The sequence below is a fragment of the Rhinolophus hipposideros genome (assembly GCF_964194185.1).
Source record: "Rhinolophus hipposideros genome assembly, chromosome: 6".
Lineage (NCBI taxonomy): Eukaryota > Metazoa > Chordata > Mammalia > Chiroptera > Rhinolophidae > Rhinolophus > Rhinolophus hipposideros.
The window spans coordinates 70,691,485-70,713,277 of NC_138052.1; the positions used below are offsets into that span (position 1 = coordinate 70,691,485).

Below are 21,793 nucleotides of genomic sequence, written 5' to 3' on the forward strand. Positions count from 1 at the left end.
AAATTTAGTTGAATCAAAGCCAGGGAAAGAACTGCAGTAGTTTATGCCAGGGAATTCCACTGGAAGTGTCGAAAATAACTTTAGCCACATGGAAGGCTGTGAAAGAATGGATTTGACACACTGAAATAAGTAGCTGGAATGTGAAACTGACTGAGACTGTGAAATGATTAGTTTCGCTGATGTGCGAGGGTTTGAAGAGGCCACCGGAATTCAGGACAGTTGAGCAAGAGAGGAATTAAGCAGATGAAAACCAAATTATCATACTGAATTTATTAAAAGCAAAGTTGAAGCATTTGGCGTAGGTCTGTTGACAAGCATTGTCGCAAATGTTTCACCCCTGAGTTCAACCTGCCCCAATGGTAGCGGGCACTGCAACCGGTGATACAGTGCAGGGTTGGGCCTGTTTGGGGGGCTTTTGCCATTATGGGCTCCTTCACAAACATTAAAAACTATATTTTACAGCTGTATTGATACAAAAACAAATACAATCGAGGCTGGTTTATATTCCTTTTATTATGATTGTGATTTTAAAAGAAAGGAAAACATTTTCATGAACCCCTGAACTGGGCTATGTCTGCCCAGCAGAGGGCAGAATCCAGGAAGGCAGGCAGGTGGGTCCCGAGATAGAGGAGACTTCAACTGAAAGTAAGAAACAATATAACTCTCATAGAATCCTCCCCAGAGAACACGACTGGCTGTCCCTTCAGCAAAGTACACTAGGATCCAAATAAATGCTTTGGTCCTGGGTGGACAGAATTGTGTACCAACAGATTCCTGTTCCCATGGGTCCGTATACCAAACAGCACTAAAAAATAGTCTGATAAACAAAAATAATGCTAATATGTTGCCAATACTCATGTATTTGAAGAATGTTAACTGAGATTGATAACTCATCATAACACTTTTAGGAAGCCTGTTTTCTCCTAATTCTCCAAAGCCCTGCGAATGCTCTTTCTCCAAAACCCACCAAATTCTGACCCGCGTCTGGCTTGTCTGTCTTCTAGTTCTGTCTTCCTTTTGTTTCCTCCCCACCATCAGAAACCAGTGGGGAGGAACAAAAGGTCTTAAGGAGGCGTAGAGAGGAGGAAGGAGGACTAGGGACACACCTCCTTTGTTAGTCTTTGCCTTGTCCTAATTGCAAAAGACAAAAGCCTTTAAAAATAACTAACTTTGTTACAATGACAATATGAAATGCACTAATAGAACTGCCCTTTGGGGAGACCAGTAGTCTATGTGGAGGCAGGAGAGGCAGTGAGCACAGGGGTATGTAGGAAGGAGAGTTCTGCACTGTTTCTCAGATATGATGCACCCTTGGAGAATTGCTTCAAAAAGAATCCATTCTTGACCGAAGAAGAAAAAGACAATGTTATCCTGCCGCTATGTGGAAGTTTCCTTTAGCTCCTGGGGTAGATAGCAACTGTATGGCCGAAGAATGCTAAGGGATTCTTGGCCAGCCACTTGGTAGCAGAACTGAGGGCTCCATTTTATAGATGAACCAGAACTCAAAAACACCAAAATCAAGTACAGATTGTAAATGATAGACAAAAGCTGTGGAAATGTTTCAGGAAAGCAGTATACTTTAGACAATTCTGTCCCAAGGAGCCTTATTTCTGCCTGGGTGTTTGATTTGCTACATGTGGACAAGTGGTAAGTGTGTGTTTCAACATCTGGTACGTTTAGACGTGAGAGGGTAGTCCCTTGATGAAGTCTCCAGGCCTACGAGGCAGCCAAGCTCCCAACATGGCCTGCATTTCCAGGGTGGTTGAGACTTCCCACTGTGACAAGGAAAAATCTGTAGTTTTACATCTTTGAGCAAACAAGTTCCAAGCCTACTGACAAAGCAGAAGCTCAAGAAATACCTAAAACTCCAAGGTGTAATTTCTGATTTTCACGTATTAGGAGGGAACACATCACTGTATTACACACACTTAAAGAGCCTTAGGGCTCTGAAAGGATCTTTGTGCTATTACATCTTCAAGGACAGTCGCTGTTCTGTATATACACATTTCTACTCACCAGGGAGACACTTCAGCTTCATCTGCTTGACAAAGGACATCAAAATAGCCTGGACCTGGAATTGTCAACACATCTCAGGAGAACCATGCTGGGTCTTCCTACCAAGCACATCCCAGAAGTGGTAAAACTAAGCCAACCCAGTCTGTGGCTACAAGACACCCAGAGTCAGGTCTTGGAATTTTTGAAAACTTTAGGGATAAAAGCTAGCGGATGAATTGCCCTGACATTTAAACCTGCGATAGTTTCTATTTCACATGCAGCGAAAACTTTATTACTCTGTTAGGGTAAACTACCCAAGATTCCCAGGGAAACAGAATTATTTTCTGTCTCACCAGGTGGTTAAGGAAACAAGCATGTGAGATTATAAACAAGAATTTCATAGGACACAAACAAAACATATAACTATCTTTCTGTGGTGCCTCAGATCCTTCATTTGTAAAATGGAGAGTATATTCCCACCTCTAAGATTGTCATGAAGATTAAAATGAGCTAACTTAGGGGAGCATTTCACTTGGTATGTACTTGGATACTGAATAGAGGTTAGCTATTACACAAATGTAAATACACACACACACACACACACACAAGTTGTGACAGTTAAGTTCATGAATTCATCCAAAAAAAAGCGTTCCATACTTCTTCATTGCTGATCATCACTACGGTCAACTTCAAAGTACTCCCCTTGGGAAGCTATGTGCCTACACCAGTGCCTAGTCCACCTTTCAAAGCAATTTTGGAACTCTTTTTCTGGAATGGCCATCAGAGCTGTTGTCATATTACCCCTGATGTTCTGAATGTCATCAAAATGTCTTGATTTCAATATTTCGTTCACCTTCAGGTAAAGAAAGAAGTCATTGGGGGCCAGATCAGGTGAGTAGGCAGGGTGTTCCAATACAGTTATCTGTTTACTGGCTAAAAACTCCCTCACAGACAGTGCCATATGAGCTGGTGCATTGTCGTGATTCAAGATCCATGAATTGTTGGTGAAAAGTTCAGTTTGTCTCACTTTTTCACGCAGCCTTTTCAGCACTTCCAAATAGTAAACTTGGTTAACTGTTTGTCCAGTTGGTACAAATTCATAATGAATAATCCCTCTGATGTTAAAAACGGTTAGCAACATCGTTGCAACAAGTTCGCAAACTTAATTGTCTGACAGCAGGAGCATGCATGCATGAGTGTGTGTGTGTGTGTGTGTGTGTGTGTGTGTGTGTGTGTACAGAGGGTGCCAAAAAAATGTATACACATTGTAAGAAAGGAAAAAACTATTAAAATTGTAATACTCAATATATACCAATAACAAAAGATGAATACACATTTGACTTCTGCAATTACAAAAGGTGCTCAAAGTGGTTACATCAGCGTCCAGACACTTCTGATTATGGCGAACTACTGCTTGAGCAACGTTGACCAAAGTGTCCATTGTATAAATTTTTTTGGCATCCCTGGCATATATTATATACTTGGTTCATCAAATATATATATATATATATATATATATATATATATATATATATATATATATATATATATATATATTTAAATTTTATCTCAAGCCCCATTCCACTGGCAGCAGAAACTCAATAAGAGGACAAAGTTCCTGTAGCAGATTAAGGACAGTTTAGCATATCTGTCCACGGTGTCACCTGTCTTTGTTCCTGATGTCTCTGCCAAGAGTTTCAAGGCCTGTTTTAAAGCTCAGTCTGAGCCTTCATTAGATTCTTCTTGCACTCCTATTCCTAACAGAAGAATGCCACGCTGAAGTCCAGGAGTGTTTAATGCCCTCACTGATACCTGAAAAGTGGGGAAAGGAATGGCAAGTGGGAAGCACATCAGATAAACATCCTGCCACAGTAGAAGTGTGAGTTTCCCCCCATACACTACAACCCCCACAGAGTTTTTGCTTATATCATCTCTGAGCTGATGACGCTTAGGTTGGCATCCCAGTCTAGGCTCCTCCCCTGACCTCCGAATTCCTATGTCCAACTGACACATGCACTTGAAGTCAAACAGGCAACTCAAATTGAACAGACCCAAGAGAGGATCTTGGTTCCATCAGCTCCATCCCCAACGTCATGCCCCCAGTCTTCTTATCTCCACAAATGGCTCCACCGTTCACCCAATTTCTCAACCCAGAAAACCAGGACTCATCCTTGAGTCCTCTTTCCCTTACCCTGACCCTCATCTAACCTATTAACTGATCCAGTGGGTTCTACCTCCAAAATTCATACTAAATCTTTCCCCTTCTCACCATCCAACATTTTTATTTATTACTCCCTGCCTTTAAACACATTCCCCTGGGAAACAAACCAATCTTGGACTTCAAAGGGGAATGGCAAAGACTCTGATTTGGCTCACTTGTGGGGAAAAAACAGGGCGTTGCCAAGAGCTATTTCAAATGCCCGTAGGTGGGGCGAGCAGAGAGCCCTGGTTGGTGCTCCTGTCTGGCAGTGTGGCTATAAATCATCCCGTATCAGCCTGCTGCTGCAGCTTGGGCTTCCCCAAGACTGATTGGCATCCAGGCTTTGGGCCTCACATATCGGCTGTTTAGGAGAAAAAAACTTCTATTGTGGAAGCATTTTTTTCTGCCATAATGCCTTCTCTTCCTAATTCTGATGAGCTGATTTTTTTTGTGAATGGAAGAAAGGTAAGTTTGTGAATGATTATGTGAACTTTTGTATACCAGGAACAAAAGCCAAGCTAATTTTTACACTATTATGCCATTTCTTATTTAACCTCTCAATTCTGTCTTCTTCAAGTCATATACTCTGGGGGTGCCAAAAAATGTATACACATGACTTGTATTTATCTTTGTTATTGTTATATATTGAATATTACAATTTTAATACAGGTTTTTCCTTTCTTAAAATATGTATATGTTTTTTGGCACCCTCTGTACATAGTGCTATGAACTTGAACATGGGTTGTTAGTTCACGGTTTACTGCAAAAATATTAAAGCATGGGGACCTTTGATAGCTCTTCACTTTTCTTTTGAAATGAGTAAGGAACTCTTATTTTTATTTGTTTGATATAATGGCAGTGAATTCTGACACAGGTATGAAAGACTATGTCTTTCCCCTCTTTATTTGGCTATTCGCAGTACTCAAGTTCACCAATGCTATTTTAATAGAAGGCATATATGACATTGAGGATGAAAATAGGAAAGAATGATTTTGTTTTGCCTTAACAAATCCCTTCAGTCGGATCAATTGACCTAGAGGCTGAAGCACCTCTGCTCAATGGAATAAGTAGCCTACTTTTTCCACTGCAGAAGAAATGTGCAACGCTAATGCTCAGTTGTTCTCAACCCTGGACTTTGATGAGCAAGATGAGTAAACGAAAAGTTTGAGGTGCTTTGAGGAAAAAACTAGTAAAATATTAAACTAGGAAATTATTTTGGGAAGAAATTTTGTGTTAGTGATTTTTCTTCTCAAGCCTCAGTTGTAGATTATGGGTGTTCTTCCCTAAAGGAGGAAACACAACTTCAATCAAGGAAAAATTTCTTGACAATTTTGCATGTCAAAGAGCAGGGAAACATCATTGTTGGGAAACCTCTGAACTGAAAAACAAAAAGTGGAAACAAAAGAAGAAAAAGTCTGGGTTTGGTGATAATGTTTACTCATAGGTGAGGATCTTGAATGACCAGAAGCCAACTAGAATAGCAGAAAAATAATTGCTGAGTGACAATTTGTAGTAATTCAAAAGCGAAGAACTTTTCTGAGTGCAAGGAAAATTGGCGTTGCTACTTTACCTTTGTTGTGAATAAAACCACTTATCATGTTAGAATATTCCCTCTCCAGGTCTCTACTCTTGATTCACATCTGGCATTTAGATGTTTTTACTACTTTTCTCTGTTTTACAAATGTCTAAGACAAGTTACAGATGGTCAAAAAAAAATTTTGGGTGGGGGAAGAAATATATGCACCTCTTCAAAGAAATTGGTTTTAATGTTAGTTTTGTGGTTGTATTTCCTTCCTTAGACCCAGTGGCACGAAATTGAGCAAAGCACACTCCTTCAATGACGCATCATCGTCACAGTCTAGATAAAGCTCTTCTTTTGCTTTACATTATTTTATTGTTTTTCTTTTGATTTCCTGTCTTCTCTTTATTTCCTTCCCCCCATGTGCATTTGAAATATGTATTCTTCCCTTACACTTTCCATATAGTTATTTAGAAATATGGATGTATCCTTGAAATTTACACAGTTGATCTTTGAATAACACAGGATGGAACTGTACAGATCTACATATAGGCAGGAATTTTTCAATAAATCCTGTAAATGTATATTTTTTGTAATTTTCTTTTTCTTGGAAGTTTTCTTTTTCTTTATTAAAGTTTATTGGGGGTGACAATGGTTAGTACAGTCACATAGGTTTCAAGTGTACAATTCTGTAATACATTATCTATATATTACACTGTGTATTCACCACCCAGAGTCAGTTCTCCTTCTATTGTCCTTCTATTTGATCCTGTTTACCCTCATCTACTACCACCCTCCCTCCTTACCCTCTGGAAACCACGAAACTGTTGTGTATTTCTATGAGTTTTTGTTTCTTTATTTGTTTGTCTTGTTCCTTTGTTGCTTTAAGTTTTATATCCCACTTATCAGTGAATATGTGTGCTCTGATGGTCATTGTAGCTTTATTAATTTTTTATTAGTTTCAGGTGTACAAAACAATGTAATAGTTAGACATTTATCATTTATATCCCTCACACAGTGACAACCCCCTCCCCCCCTCTACTACCCCCTGACATCACACACAGCCATTACATTTCCACTGCCTCTATTCCTAATGCTGTGCTCCACTTCTTGTAAATATATATATATATATATATATATATATATATATATATATAATTTTAGTTGAGATTCATTATTGTTCAGCTTCAGCTTATAATTTTCTTAGTAGCATTTTTTCTAGCTTACTTCATTGTAAGAATACAGTATATAATACATGTAACATACAAAATATGTGTTCATCGACTGTATGTTATCGGTGAGGTTTCCAGTCAACAGTAGGCTATTAATAGTTAAGTTTTCGGGAAGCTAAAAGTTATACACAGATTTTCAACTCTGCAGGGGGGGATAGGTCGGAGCCCCGAAACCCCGTGTTGTTCAAAGATCAACTGTACAGCGTTTGGCTATGCATGAGCATGTGTATATTCTTAACTTATACAAGTGGAACTGTGATTTGAATCTCCTTTTATTTTTTTTGTGACTCACCACTGTGTTTGCGATCTATCCATGTTGCTCCTTGTACACCTGGCTCATTAGTTCTGCATGCGTAGTTCTCCAGGCTGTGCACATCCTTCATTCCACTTATCCAGTCCTCTAGTGATAGACGTACAGGATGCTTCCAGTTCCCCACCATCCCAAGAAATGCCACGGTGAACATCCTACCATGTGTCTCCTTACTGACACTGGCAAGAGACTCTCTAAGTGAAATTGTAGCATGCTGATTTCATAGGTCCTACCAGGTGGCTTTCCAGAATCCTGCACAAGTTACGTTTCCCGCAGTTCACACTGCATGATGGGTGCCACTTCTTGGCCAAATTATAATTTGCCAATCTGTGATGTACCAATACTTCATAGAAACAGATTTTCTGAGATTTGCTAATCTGATGGGTGTAAAGTGGTATCTCATTGTGGGTTTCACTTGCAAGTCTCTGGTCACCAGTGAGGTTGCTCCTGCTCTCATGTACTTACTAAACAAGGATTTATTTCTTAAATGTCTACAAATTATTGGAAAAAACAGATGGTACCAGTACAATTCTGTGAGTGCAGCTAATGTTATGACCAGCATTTCATATGATTACTGAAATATTTATTTTAAATGCCGGGAATACTATGGATTTGATACATCAGTATTGCACTTAGCAGGTTTTAATTAATTTCCCAGAGTCTAATCTTGCTTTCTCCATGTTCGGCATTGATTCTTCAATTCCATAATGGGTGCTGTGCCATCTCTGGCTACTCAGATCCTCTGAGGGCTCGGAAGGAGGCTTAGAAATAGGAGGCAGTTATGAAAAATAAAGTCATTTTTTGCTTTGGGGGGGTAATAAAAATAAAAGCACTTTTAGTGGAATGATACCCTCTTTTTCTAGGTTCACTGTTACCCTTCTCTTCGTTCTCCTCTCTAATCTTGCTTAACTATACCCAGCGGAGGAACTGCTTGGGCCAGGGAGGGCAGGTAGCTTTCCTCTCATGTGCCAGCTTGACCCACTGGCAGTGGCAGCCTAAAGTACAACATGAGCGACTCATGCTCCCTTCTGCACTTCCTTCACCTACTGGCACCTCTAGTTCACTGGGGAGGACAAGTTGGGGACACAGAAGTGGATCCTTTATACTATACTCCCTTATGACCTTAAGAAATCATCTCTGGCTAACACTTTTTATGACTTTCTATGGCCCCGAGTTGTCTTGAATCAATTTTGGAATCTGTGTATCCATTTCCCCAATCTGGGTCCTTTCCAGGTAACTTTAAGGAAAAAAAACCCAGAATTTATAATTGTCATATATATTACAAACTTCAGAGACATTGAAATAAAGCTCCACGATTTCTTCAAAATTCTGGTTCCAGGAGTTTAAAGAGATATCTTTTTTTTTTCCTCCCTGTGAAGCCACGACCTATCAGAAACATGCCCCCAAACAATGGATTGCCATAACATGTTGATATTATCTTCCTAAATTCTTTCTCTCATTTCACAATCTAGGTCATAGAGAAGAGTGCTGATCCTGAACAAAATCTACTATTTTACCTGAGAAAAGTCCATATCCTTCTATTTCACTGTCATCAGTCCGGATTGGGTGGTAAAAAGTGATCACGCTAAGACTTCTGAAGAAAGTCACTTGGTATTTGCTCTGGGTAAATAGCCTTGTGTTCAATTTATAGAGTCCAATTGCATCTAAAAGTGATAGATTTGTACTTTAGTTGTTGTAGTTTTCACCCAAACAAAACCAAAAGACCCCCTCCAGTGAACCACGAGAGTGATAACTTTAGAAATAACTTTAGACTTTTGAGCCCCATAGTCACCCTGATGGTGGGTTCGTACTCAGGAGTGTGAATGTAAAAATGACCAGTCAATTGCTCGGGGTGCATATCTGACAAGAGTTTCCCACAAGGGTATTTCATTGACTTGTCGCCTATTCCTTTTCATAATCCTTATTACAGAAAACAAAGTTTTAGAAAAATATTTCAAAATTGCAAAGTAGAGTGAATGCACTCCCAGATCTCCGTCTTGGATCGGGACCTCAAAAAGGACTTCTTGAGTTTTGGTGCAACTATAAAGACGTAGCACGAAGGAGTGATTGTGGCGGTGATTACAGAGATCTATTTATGAGATAAAATTGCACACATGGTGTGAGTGCATGGATAAGTGGTAAAACCTGTTGTCTGGTTATCAGTGTAGCGCTGATGCATTTCCCAGCTTTGATGTTGTATTATAGCTTTGATGTTGTCCCCATTGAGGGAAGCTGTGACACAGGCACATGGGATCCTGTCTGTAATATTTTTGTAACTTCCTGTGAGACGATAATTATTTCAAAATATATAATGTGTAAAACATGTGTATTTAGTATATTTATTATATAAGTTTAAAAAATGTATGTTTGTTATATAAGTTTAACAATTTCTTATATAAGTTAAAAAATATTTATTGAGTACCTGTTAAGAGCCAGGCACTGTGTTGGGCTCTAGGGATTCAGTGATATACAAGACAATATCACCCCCTCTTTCTCCAGGATCTTCACTTTTTGCCTCCCAACATACACACCCAAAAACACTACTTCATTTCTCCCTGTTTTTCCTTGCCAAACATATCTAACAAATTATGTGTGCCTGATGCCTCGTTTTCTCTTTCAGCCCTTTCAGTCTGGTTTCCTACCCCTTCATTTTACTACTCTAGCCAATATTAAACACTACTGTCCTTATTCCACTCACTATTCCAGGAACTGGGCTTATAGCTAGAAAACAAAGAAAAACAGAACACAGGCCAAATCCTCCCTCACTGATTCTACCATTTCCCACTTACTCAGGTTCAAAATCTCACTGTTAGTCAGTACACCCTATCACTTCCCTCTTATTCCGCTTCTAAATCCACCACACACTTCACCATGCTTTCTCTGCACATCCTTAAATAAAGAAATTCATCTATATTAGGAGCAAGCTAAAAATTCATGGACTGCCACGTAAACATGGCCAAAAGCAGCTCTAGGCAGAACCACCCTACCATCCTAATTTCCCATCTCCCCAGTCTCCTCCTCTGTTCATTTCTTTCTGGTACCTAACATCATAAATAACTTTCTCTGAAAAAATAGGACTCCCCTGAGACTTCTAGGACCCACCCTCTGATTACAGAGTCAACAGTTATGAGATGGCATCAGAGGCTTTATTTTTAACTTGTTCCTCGAGTAGGTGATTCTCATGAACATTTGTGAATAACCACACAGATTTTCTGCCACAGTCAGCCCCTCACGTGCACATACAAGCACCAGCCTACTTCACTTTTCACGGGACTCCAAGGCGCCTTCCAAGGCCCTGTACCTAATTTATATTCATATTTTTTTTATTTTTCCTGAAGGCAGGTCTCCAATACTTCAGGCACCAAGAAAACCCTAATTGGCTGCTGACTTGGAGCCTGGCTTAGGTGTCACTCCCAGAATGGGACACAGTTACACAAGGAGCCAAATTTATTTAAGGGTCTCGCCGCTCCCTTTTACCATTCCACTCTTTCCCAAGGTCATTGCCTCCCACAGAGTCACTCCACCTATCCCAGCTGCCCAGCCCAGACCTGCTGAGGTGAGATTCTATATCACTTTTCCCTCTTCTCTTTCCGTACCTCCCGGCCTGGTTTGAAGCAATCTAACCTGTGGAACCAGGTAATACACTGCTAAGAGTGAATGGTCCACAGGTAGTACTAGGGGCAAAGAGGGTGTGTCATTTGAAAGCTGCTAAATCTCCGTGAGATCCTGGTTCTAGGATAGAACTGGAGAACAGGATGTCTCAGAGGCTCCCTAAACATGTGTCCTTGTTTCCCACACCCTTCACATGCCTGCCACTGAAGCCCTAACACTTCTTGCAGTTCTCAAAACAATTCCTCATTCAGCTAACAAATTGTGCTAAGCGCCAAGTGTTTAGATGTAAGCTAGAAGACACACCTTGCCCTCAGTCTAGGGAGGGAGACAGCCAGTGAAGAGGCAACAGCAAGGGTGATGAGTGCTATGATGTGGGGACACAGGCAGGGCACTCACACCGGGTTTGGGGAGGAAAGGAAAGAGTTTGAGTAGGAGTTTGGTTGAGTAGGAGTTTGCTGGCTAAATGGAAAGCTTGGGGGCAAGGGTATTCCAGTCAGCAGTGCAGGGGGTGAAGGTGGGCGTGGAGGCAGAGGCAAGAGAATACAGTGCTTTTGAGGAACTGAAAAAAATTTATTCTGATGAATGTAAAGAGTTGTCACTATATCCTGCATTCTAATGCGGGGAGCAGGACCAGAGACCCTGCATGACAGTTTCTTTGCTTTTTCTGCCCTGTTTAATGGGGCACTCTAATTAAGGTATTACCCACATGACTTTTGGCCCTCTGCCTACAAGTGGGAAGCTTGACCCGCCTAAGCAGGAATAGCTGTCTCAGACAGGGGACTAAAGAACAGAGAAGGGGGTGTGCAACCTCTCTGGACCTCTGCAGAGACTCTTTCAGTGCTTTACTCCAGGGGAGTCCTGAGTATTACTTCTCCGTGGCAGCAATTTCTAAGGTGAAGTTAATCTTAACCTCCACCAAAGCCAATTATTACCACACATGAAATCCTTTTTAAACCTCACTCAGAAAAGGCCTCAAGCAAATTCCATATTCTTATAGAACATAAAGCAGGAGAGGATTTATGTATATTATTTGGTCTCCCTTTATGAAAATATGCAAGCGTCTTACAGGGGGATATTACACAATGGTTGTTGACATTACTGGCTCAGGAAACATGGTTATTAAATCAATATCCTCTAATTCCATAAGAAGGTAAAAGCATTACATTGCTGAATCAGGAAAGGTAAACCTCCCAAAGGGATTGTGGGGCCAGAGTTTCAGACAGCAGTTTCCAGGCTCTCAGCCTCATGTGGAAAGGTGCTGACTCGTGTAGTAGATGCCCATCAGCTATGACTAGTTAGCCAATTAGCCGCTGATGTAACTGTCGGGGCTACACTAGGGGGTTGCTTGGTTGGCAGAGAAGCAGACAGTGGATTGCGGCTAGCAAGTGGGGTTAGCAAGCATGCATGGCAGATTGTGGATCATGTGGATCCTACTTCCTGTGTCTTGCCCAGCTGCCAGCGAGACTGGGGTGCAGGAAGACCCCTCATTGGGGTACTGGCAGATGTTTGCTTTTGTGTCTCGACCAGACACCATTGAGAATATAGTGGTATAACTTCCCTATTTATGGCTCTGATGGTGTTCCTTTGTGACCTCACCATATCCTGTGTTCTTGTGCAGGACGTGGGAGCTGAGACCCTGCATTACAGGGATTTTTCTAAGTTTTGTACACGCTCCGCCTCCACAGCAATAAGGCAACATGAATCTAGAATCCATTTCCACATCTCTAAATTCAACAGGCTTTTTCCCACCTCATTTGGATATAAATCCTGATCTAAGTAGCAGGACATTCTCTGTAGTCTTAATATATCCCACGCAGTGTGAATATCCAGATGGTGCACTGCAGAAATAGTAACGTGTTGGATTACAAGGTGTTTCTCTAGCCCTGCTTGGGAGTGTTATCTTTTTCCTTTTCCAAAATATGGAAAATTTTACATTTAGAAATGCCTCTGGCTCTGAGGGTTTCAGATCAGGCAGTGTGGGTCTGTAAGGATTTCTTCTCACCTTTGCATTTACATGCACTCTCTGAGCAAGAAACCTTGGTACCTTCAACCCAAGAGAATGTGTTGCTTGTTATCAGCATCCAAGGCAGAAAAGTGTGAGAAACAGAGGGGCCCGAGCCCGTTTTCCTTGACTCCCTTCCTTCCAGTCCACCTCACAGGCACTAAGTACAGTTGTGGGGAAGGAGGCTGTGGCTCCTGCACCGTCATGGTGTCCAGATACAACCCCAAGAACAAGAAGATCCAGTATCCTTTGCATTGGCCAGGGCCCTGCTTGGGCACATCTGGGAAGGATGCGAAGCCTCCCACTTCTCTGTCCCCATGCGCTCCTCCCCTCTCTCCAGGTGTCTGTCACTGTCTTGTTGGGTCCAGGCCAACTCTCTCTGCAGCTTCCCAAGCTCCAGAGCTTTCCCACCGACTTTCTTCCCATCAGAATATATTTCACTGGGCTGATGTGTAAACAGAGTACCTGTACTTTTAAAAGGTTCACAAGGTTGAGAATCACTGGGCTTAACTACCTCATGGTACTTAATATAAGTCAATATATCATCTGAGGAGTATAAAGCTTCCTTTCCCTACAATGAGGAGGGAAAAAAGGAGAATGAGGGTCTCTTGGTGATCCTACACAAAACTCTTTGTTATTTTTTTTCCATTTCTCTCTACCATCCTACACCAGCCATATGTAAGTCCTTTCTTAGACTCTTCCAGAACTTTATGGGTTTGTATCTGTAGTCTCTGTATTCTCAAAGAAATATAGTCTCATGACTCTCCTGGACTGAAATTACTCCCTGAATTATGTTACCCACTCCCTATGATTCCAGTGTCTTCTCTTTAATCCATCATAGCCATTATCCAGTTACTGCGTGCCTCGTGCCCATCTGCTCTCTGTATGGAGCTGCTGTCACCACCGTAGAAGGTGTAGGAAGCATCAAAACCAGGATTCACCCCGTGCAGGTAAGAGTGTGCTGTGATTGCCATCCCACATGGTATCCCACAGAGTCTAATGTACCCCAAATAGGCTACCCACTCTGAAATCCTTTGTGATTACAAATTCTCATTTTATGAGATTCAGTGCTTCATAACTAGGGATCTTCTCAGACATTGGTATATAAACCAAGATTCCTTCACTGATTTTAATATATCTTAACTTCTCAGCCCTATCCTTGCCTGAAACTAAAACACGGACAATCCAGTGTGACAAGAAAAGAAAATTGGATAGAAAACCAAAAGTTTATAAAATATAGTAGCTGTCTACTTCAAAATTCCTGGACTCTTACTAGGAGGCAATTATGGGTACACATACTCTCCAGATGCCCCCCAGATGTCTCACGAGTAACTGAACACCATGCTGCAATAAAACACAGCTAACACGACAGCGTTTACTCAAGTTTAGAGGACTTTTTAGAGAAATGGTTATTTCTCTAAATAACCATGTTATTTTTATATACTAGAATCGGAACTTCTGCAGAGGTTAAGTTTTAAAAGCAGTGTGTAGAAAGAAAACTATGACGAGCCATCGTTTCCCTTGAAATTCCTTTCCATAGAAGATTGTAGTTAGAAAGTGGAGGCTACGAGCTTCCTCTGACAGGGTGCTACCACGGAGGGGCACTTGGTGATAGTGCATGACTTTCATGAACCTAATGGCTTTGTTTTTCAACTTCCAGTAGCATTCATTTTTCCTAGAATCTGGATGCAATTAACTGTAGTACGACAGTGTCCAGTGTTACTTAAGCCTCATTTGAGGTCCGTTGAACTACCGCAGTATTTGTAAATGTGAGAATTCACACTCAAGTAACTGGAAAACTAAAATTTGACATACCAACAAATTTACTCAATATTGATGTAACTCTACAAAATTTTATATGCAACATGTGGACTTTAACATTATGGAATTTGACCTTTGTAAACTAACGTACACATCAACAAAGTTACTCTTTGCCTATCTGTTGAACCAACAGATCCCTCGCATAGCTTTTTACTATATGAATAAATTTTCCTCCCCTTAAGACAAGGTGAAAAAAACTCAAAGTTCCCATTCAGAAAAAAAAGCATTAACCCCAAATTATCAAATTCTACAGTTTCAGCAGATGTAACCATACTGACTTTTAATCTCATCCAGTTACTGCGTGCCTGGTGCCCACCTCACCCCATACCTGGCTCTACACCTTTACACTTATGGCAGCACCAAATGCTGCAGCTTATAAGATTTCTTTCTCTCAAATCTTAATAGCACAGGTGGTAGATTTGTTCAGTAGTGCCCTGGAGCAGACTTGTTCTGTATTGTGAGAGCTAATTGCTAAATTTTCAGGAATTTTGTGAGCCAGTCTTTAAACACAGCCAGTATTAACAATTAAACTATACGAACTTAAAATTAAATAAGTAATATTCAAAAAAGGTAATTAATATCAACATTCATCATCTCCTAATTATTTTACTACATTTTACTATCTATGCATTTGAGATTATTTGTCTATTGTGTCCACGTGGTGGAAGTGCCATAGAATGGTATTCCACTGTGCATTTCCTCCCTAATCCACATTGTGACCTCATGTTGAAAGCTTGGCATCAGCAATGGTGGAAATAGTTGTACAAATAAAAATGTTAGAAACTGTAAATCAGGGCTTTTCCCCTCAGCTATCCAGTTGTTAAATATTTAGCAGCACATTTATAGCCAGGTTTAAATGCCACATCTCAAACAACTTGCCATCTGCTAGATAAATCCAACAGAACCATATTTCCCTGTAACATTAGAACAGTGTCTGTCCTTTTTTTTTTAATCTGCATTAGTTTTGAGGGTTACATATGTCATTGTTGAATTAACATAATTAATTATTTTTTTAATTTTTTTAAATTTTCAATTACAGCTGACATCCAGTATTATATTAAATTCAGGTTTACAGCATAGTGGTTAGACATTTATATAACTTATGAAGAGAACCCCCCCGATAAGTCTAGTACCCATCTGACACCATACACAGTTATTACAGTATTATTGAATGTCTGTCCTTTTAGTTGAGCCACAGATGAAGGAAATATTTGGCTTTCATCTTACGAGTCAAGCTGTTTGAAAAACGTTGAGCCAACCAGTTGAGTACACATCAAAGGACACACGGGACAAATACACACAGAGGGACCCACAGAGTCATGTCTCCCTTCTAGATCTTCATGGCACAGGCTCTTGTATAGAGTGGACAAAGTACATTGTCAATTCTCCCTCTCTTTTTATTGTTGTTGTATTTTTAAATCAGTTATTGATTATACATGGTAATGGATAATACACAAGCTTCATTATCATCTATAATTTTTTCTGGCACCATATTTCAATTTAGTTATATTACATAAAATGTGCCAATAATTAATAACGAAATAAATTCCAGGACTTTCCTTGGGTGACTGACACTTTTAACGGTGAGCTCTAGGTCACAACACAGTAACTGTCAATTCAATGACACCAAGGTTTCTGAAGACAATGGCTTCTACACCCAAGCTGGTTGGAAATATATTTCAAATGGAACCTGCCATCACCCTGAAGGAATTCTAACTTCACACTGTTAGGGTTAATTTACCAAGAAGGCTTCAGAGTAGACTGAGTTTACACAGCACTTTTTTATAAAGACACATTTATTAAGCGTCATGATCAGACTATTGCATTTCATAATCAACAACGTGGGTACAAAAAAAAAACTACATTAAAACCCTTTGTTGGGAAGGCTTTACACTTCCCACAGAACAGAACAGAAACTAAAATAACCTGTTATACAATTAGTCACAAATACAGTCCTCGAGTTCTTTGCCCATACATGAGTATTGTGTAAAACATGTCTTCTTTATAGCAGCTAGGCCCTGCCACCACTGTGCTCAGCTGAGTTCACAAATCTGTTATAACCTGGAGCTTCCCTGTCACTTCTCTGGCTATTCTCTCCTGCTAAGCTTTGTTTCCTGACAGCAAGTAAAATCATCTGCCACTGCCATAGCTACTCCTGCTGCTTGAACTGCCACAGCCACCTTGGTTTAGTGGTTTGGCAAAGGATTGGCCCCCACCGCCACAGGGGCCAAGCTTCTGCCTTCAAAGTTTGCTCCTTTCATGGGTCCACAATTTGAAGATTGATTGTTGTAATTGTCAAAATCATTTTACCTTCAGCCCTCCAAAATTGCTTCTATCATTATCAAATCCATTATAGCCATTCCCACTGCTGCCATATCCTCCCCACCACCACAATTGCCACCAAAGTCACCTCGACCACCGAATTTTCCTCCAAGACCAAAGTTGTCATTCCCACCAAAACCACCTCCTTGGCCACCAGTGAAGTTTCCAGAACCGAACCGAACCCTTTGGCTGGATGATGCACTGGCCATCTCTTGCTTAGACAGGGCTTTCCTTACGTCACAGTTGTGGCCATTCACAGCGTGGTATTTCTGAATGACAATCTTGTCTACAGAGTCATGGTCATCAAAGGTCAGAAAAGAAAAGCCTCTCTTCTTGCCACCGCCTCAGTCAGTCATGATTTTAGCCACTTCAGTTTTCCCACACTGTTCAGAATCATCTCTTAGGTGGTGTTCTTCAGTGTTTTCTTCAATACCACCCACAACAATCTTTTTCCCAGTTAAGTGAGCACCAGGTGTTTGAGAATCCTCTCTTGAGACAGCCCTCTTTGGTTCCACAATTCTTCATCCACCTTGTGTGGCCTTGCCTGCATGGCTGCACCCACCTCCTCCATGGTGGCCACAGGTAACGGACCCAAAGCCTCTGGAGCACTCGGTGTTTGCGTCTCTCATCACCACACACTCTGTGGGCGTTCTCCATTGCTCAAAATGACTCCTCACACTCTCATCAGTTGTTTCAAAGCTCAGACCTCCCATGCAGAGCTTCCACAGCTGTTCAGGCTCTTTGGGAGACTGACTTAGGTATAACAACAGATGGCAGGAGGGGAGACTTTAAAACACTTAGTGGCGTCCACTTACAGAAAGGCTTGTTGTTGTATTTAAATGCATAAAGTTGAATGTGTGTAAATTAAATATATGGATGGAGCAATACTACTAAGTAACACTTCACAATTTTCAAAGCATTTGTACAGATTTTGTCATTTAATTCATCAAAAATTCTATGATATAGATGGAGCAGATGATGAAAATGACTTGTCAGAAACTGTTAAATGATTTGCATATGTTCATTCATTTATTCTCACAACCATCCTGTAAAGTAGATACTATTATTATCCTAATTTTAAAGATGAACAAAAGTCAAGTAAATCACCTAATGTCGCACAATTAATGAGGTACAGTAAGCACTGAAAGTCACATGAGCGCAATTGCAAAGTATTTTATTTGTTCTCTAAACTACACTGCCTATTTCACAGATAAAGAAAACAGAATCTAGAAAGCAGAGGGACTTAATTAATATCTGTCACTAGGCTTTCCTTGAGGGGGAAAAACAAGCACATGATTTCAAGAAATAGAAACATGTTTCTTCCAGGGTGACATTTTTTCCCTGCAGTTATTTGTGGAAAGCCAAATATATAAGCTTCTGTCCTTTCCAGTGTCAAAGGTAGGGAAACAAGAGGCGTAAAGCATAAATAATGTACCATTTTCTCCCAGGAAAGACTTGCCAAGTGTCATGGCACGCAGTGTGGCTTCTGCAGCCCAGGGATGGTGATGTCTATCTACACACTGCTGAGGAACCACCCAGAGCCGACCCCTGACCAGATAACCAAAGCTCTTGGAGGTGAGCCGTCTTCCCCCATTGCAGGCAGGAAACTACCCAAGTAACTAGGGAAGGAGGTCCCAACCCATGGTGAGATGTCATGGCACTGCTTTGAGTTTCCTCCTTAGTACCTTTTCTTTAGACAAAATTTTTCCAGGATGTGATGCCTTCATTTTGTCAGCAGTGATGACAAAAATTGGGGCAAGACTGGTTTCATTACAAACCTTTCTTCCTTAATGGGGCCCATTGTCACTCTGTAAAGGCATTCAAATGTGTCGTTTCTAATACTTTTAATATAATCTTTTCCAACTATGGAAATGTGGGTAGTATGGAAAAATGAGACCCTGTTAGTTTTTTTCATTAATCTGTTAGAATTATTTATTAACTCTTCTTATTAAAATTAATTTTACATAGAGGATAAACTTTCAGATACTTTACATTTTTATATTCTGGTTGGGTTCATTATAAGATTAAGATTAGTTATCACAAATTAGTTATCACAAATAAGTTATCACAATTGGTTATCACAAATAAGCGTGGTGAACAATTTAATATCCTATGACGAATAGCTATCAAATTTAAATGAACAAACACAATTTTCTACCCAAAAAACATGTTAGCAAATGTCGTTTTCTGTGACAAACATATATAGTTTCAAGGTAACCGGTCACTAATTCTTAGGAGAGAACTTGTTATTATTTGTCTTGTTGATGATAGCTATTCTAACTGGTGTGAGATGATATCTCATTGTGGTTTTTATTTGCATTTCTCTGACGAGTAGTGACATTGAGCATCTTTTCATATGTCCATTGGCCTTCTCTTTGGAGAAATGTCTATTCAGGTCTTCTGCCCATTTCTTAAATTGGATTGTGTTTTATGTTGTTTAGTTGTATGAGTTCCTTATATATTTTGGATATTAGCCCCTTAATGGAGGTATTTGCAAATATCTTCTCCCATTCGGTTGGCTGCCTCCTTATTTTGTCAGTGGTTTCTTTTGCTGTGAAGAAGCTTTCATATGGATGTTTGATATAGATCCCATTCATTTTCTTTTAGCTTTTACTTCCCTTGCCTTCGAGGTCAAATTCATAAAATGATTTTTAAACCCAAGGTCCATAAGTTTAGTACCTATGTTTTTTTTTCTATACAGTTTATTATTTCAGGTCTTATGTTTAGATCTTTGGTCTGTTTTTAGTTAATTTTGGTACACAGTGACAGATAACAGTCTAGTTTCATTCTTTTGCATGTGGCTTTCCAATTCTCCCAGCACCATTTATTGAAGAGGCTGTCTTTTCTCTGTTGTATGTTTTTGGCTCCTTTATTGAAAATTATCTGTCCATATTTATGTGGGTTTATTTCTGTGTTTTCAATTCTGTTTCATTGGTCTGTGTGTCTATTTTTCTGCCAATACCATACTGTTCTGATTATTGTTGGTCTGTAATACAACTGAAGTCAGGGAGTGGGATACCTCCAGCATTATTCTTTTTTCTTATGATCCCTTTGGCTATTCAAGGTCTTTTGTGATTCCACACAAATCTGATGATTTTTTGTTGTATTTCTTGTAAAAATGCCATTGGGATTTTGATGGGGATTGCATTAAATCTGTATATTGCTTTGTTGTTTCTCTCTTTGAATATGCACAGTCTTACAGAGATGGATTATTTCCTCCCAGATTCGATGACTGTAATTCACATAATGACCACCAGGAGATGGTGTTGTAAAGGTTGGATAAAGTAATGAAGTAGATAGCCTTATTCTACTAGGAGTGAATAATTTGAAGAGTATATTTTAGTTTGCAATCCATTTACTTGAGCTCTTTCTAAAATCATAATACTAGCCACACTGACAACCTTTATGTTCATATTTTAAGAAAAACAACAACATAAAATAAAATTCAAAAAAATGCTATTAGGTATGGCATGTACCTTCTCAGACGGTCAACTGATATAAATCACCACTTCATTTCATCTTGTCTTTCCCTTCAAGACTAAGGAAGTAAATTTTTTGGAGTTTTGTCCTTTTCCTTAGGGTCAGAAGAATTTTTGCAATGGGTGTTATTAGCGATCCCTTGGTGGGCCTTTAGTAGGGCTTAGCACTGATTATGTGGCCAAGAACAAAAAGAAACTAGAAAACTCTGACATTAGCTGTCTCTAAGCTTTACTGTTTGCTTACAGTTTATCAGAAAGTGTCCATTGCCACTTAAATACTATTTTATGCCATGTAGTTATGTTCCAGATATTTCAGCTCCTTTCCTCTACTCCAAAGAGATATTCTTAATTCATACATCTTGTATATTCTTTCTTCCTAGCAAAAGGAAAGGTAGATTATGAATCTGAATCTGTCTTGTGCATGCAGTTTCTTCCTAAACTATTCCCGTTCTATTACAAAAAGGAATATAATTATTAACCAAGTTTCCACATGACTCACTACCATGAAGTTTCCACACAACACTTTCTTTCTAGGTGTTTAAACCTGCCCACTTGACACATATACATTTCCTCTGAAATGTTTAAATTGTATTTGAACGTAATAATTTTAAATTTATTTTGGGTATAAAAATAACACCTTCCTATTAAGAAAAAACATTAAAAGACAAGGAGAAAACTCATTCATACGTCTGCCACCAAAAGACAGCCACAATCAAATACTTCTATTTTCTATCAGCCTTTTTATGCATAGTTCTTTCTTTAAATACTTGTGACTATGATATACATAGGGTGCCAAAAAATGTATACACATTTTTAGAAAGGAAAAAAACTGTATTAATTGTAATACTCAATATATACCAATATCAAAAGAAGAATACAACCACGGTTGACCTCTGCAATTACAGGAGGTGCTCAAAGTGGTTACCATCAGCAGGCAGACAATTCTGATTATGGTGAACTACTGCTTGAGCATAGACTTTTAAAATGTGTAGACATTTTTTTGGCACCGCCAGTGTGTAATTTTACATTATAAACACAATTTTAACAGTATAACTTAAGAATGTTCCCATGTTAGTAAAACATCTTCATAAATATTATGCTGGCTGCAAAATTTGAATATACTTTTTAAAAGATAGTGGTTTCCTCACCTATCCACCATGCTTTGGAAATGTTGACTGATTAAAATAATACCAGGTAGTTATTGAACACCTACCATGCTGTACTGAGAGGGTTCAATAGCATCTAAGACAATCCTTGCCTACCCTGGGAGTTTAAGATCCAACGAGGGAGGTAAGTCATGT

At 39.7% G+C, this 21,793-nt stretch overlaps 1 protein-coding gene across 1 annotated transcript in view; it reads left to right on the forward strand.

The window, feature by feature from the left end:
- The window catches only part of LOC308498560 (aldehyde oxidase 4-like), a gene marked incomplete at its 5' end in the record, with an annotated part of 96,312 nt that overhangs the window by 16,080 nt on the left and 58,439 nt on the right, over positions 1–21,793 (forward strand). The window contains 4 exon segments of the mRNA XM_081050782.1: positions 8,729–8,786; positions 13,016–13,112; positions 13,712–13,820; positions 18,462–18,588. Coding sequence (XP_080906908.1) covers positions 8,729–8,786; positions 13,016–13,112; positions 13,712–13,820; positions 18,462–18,588 — 391 coding nt within the window.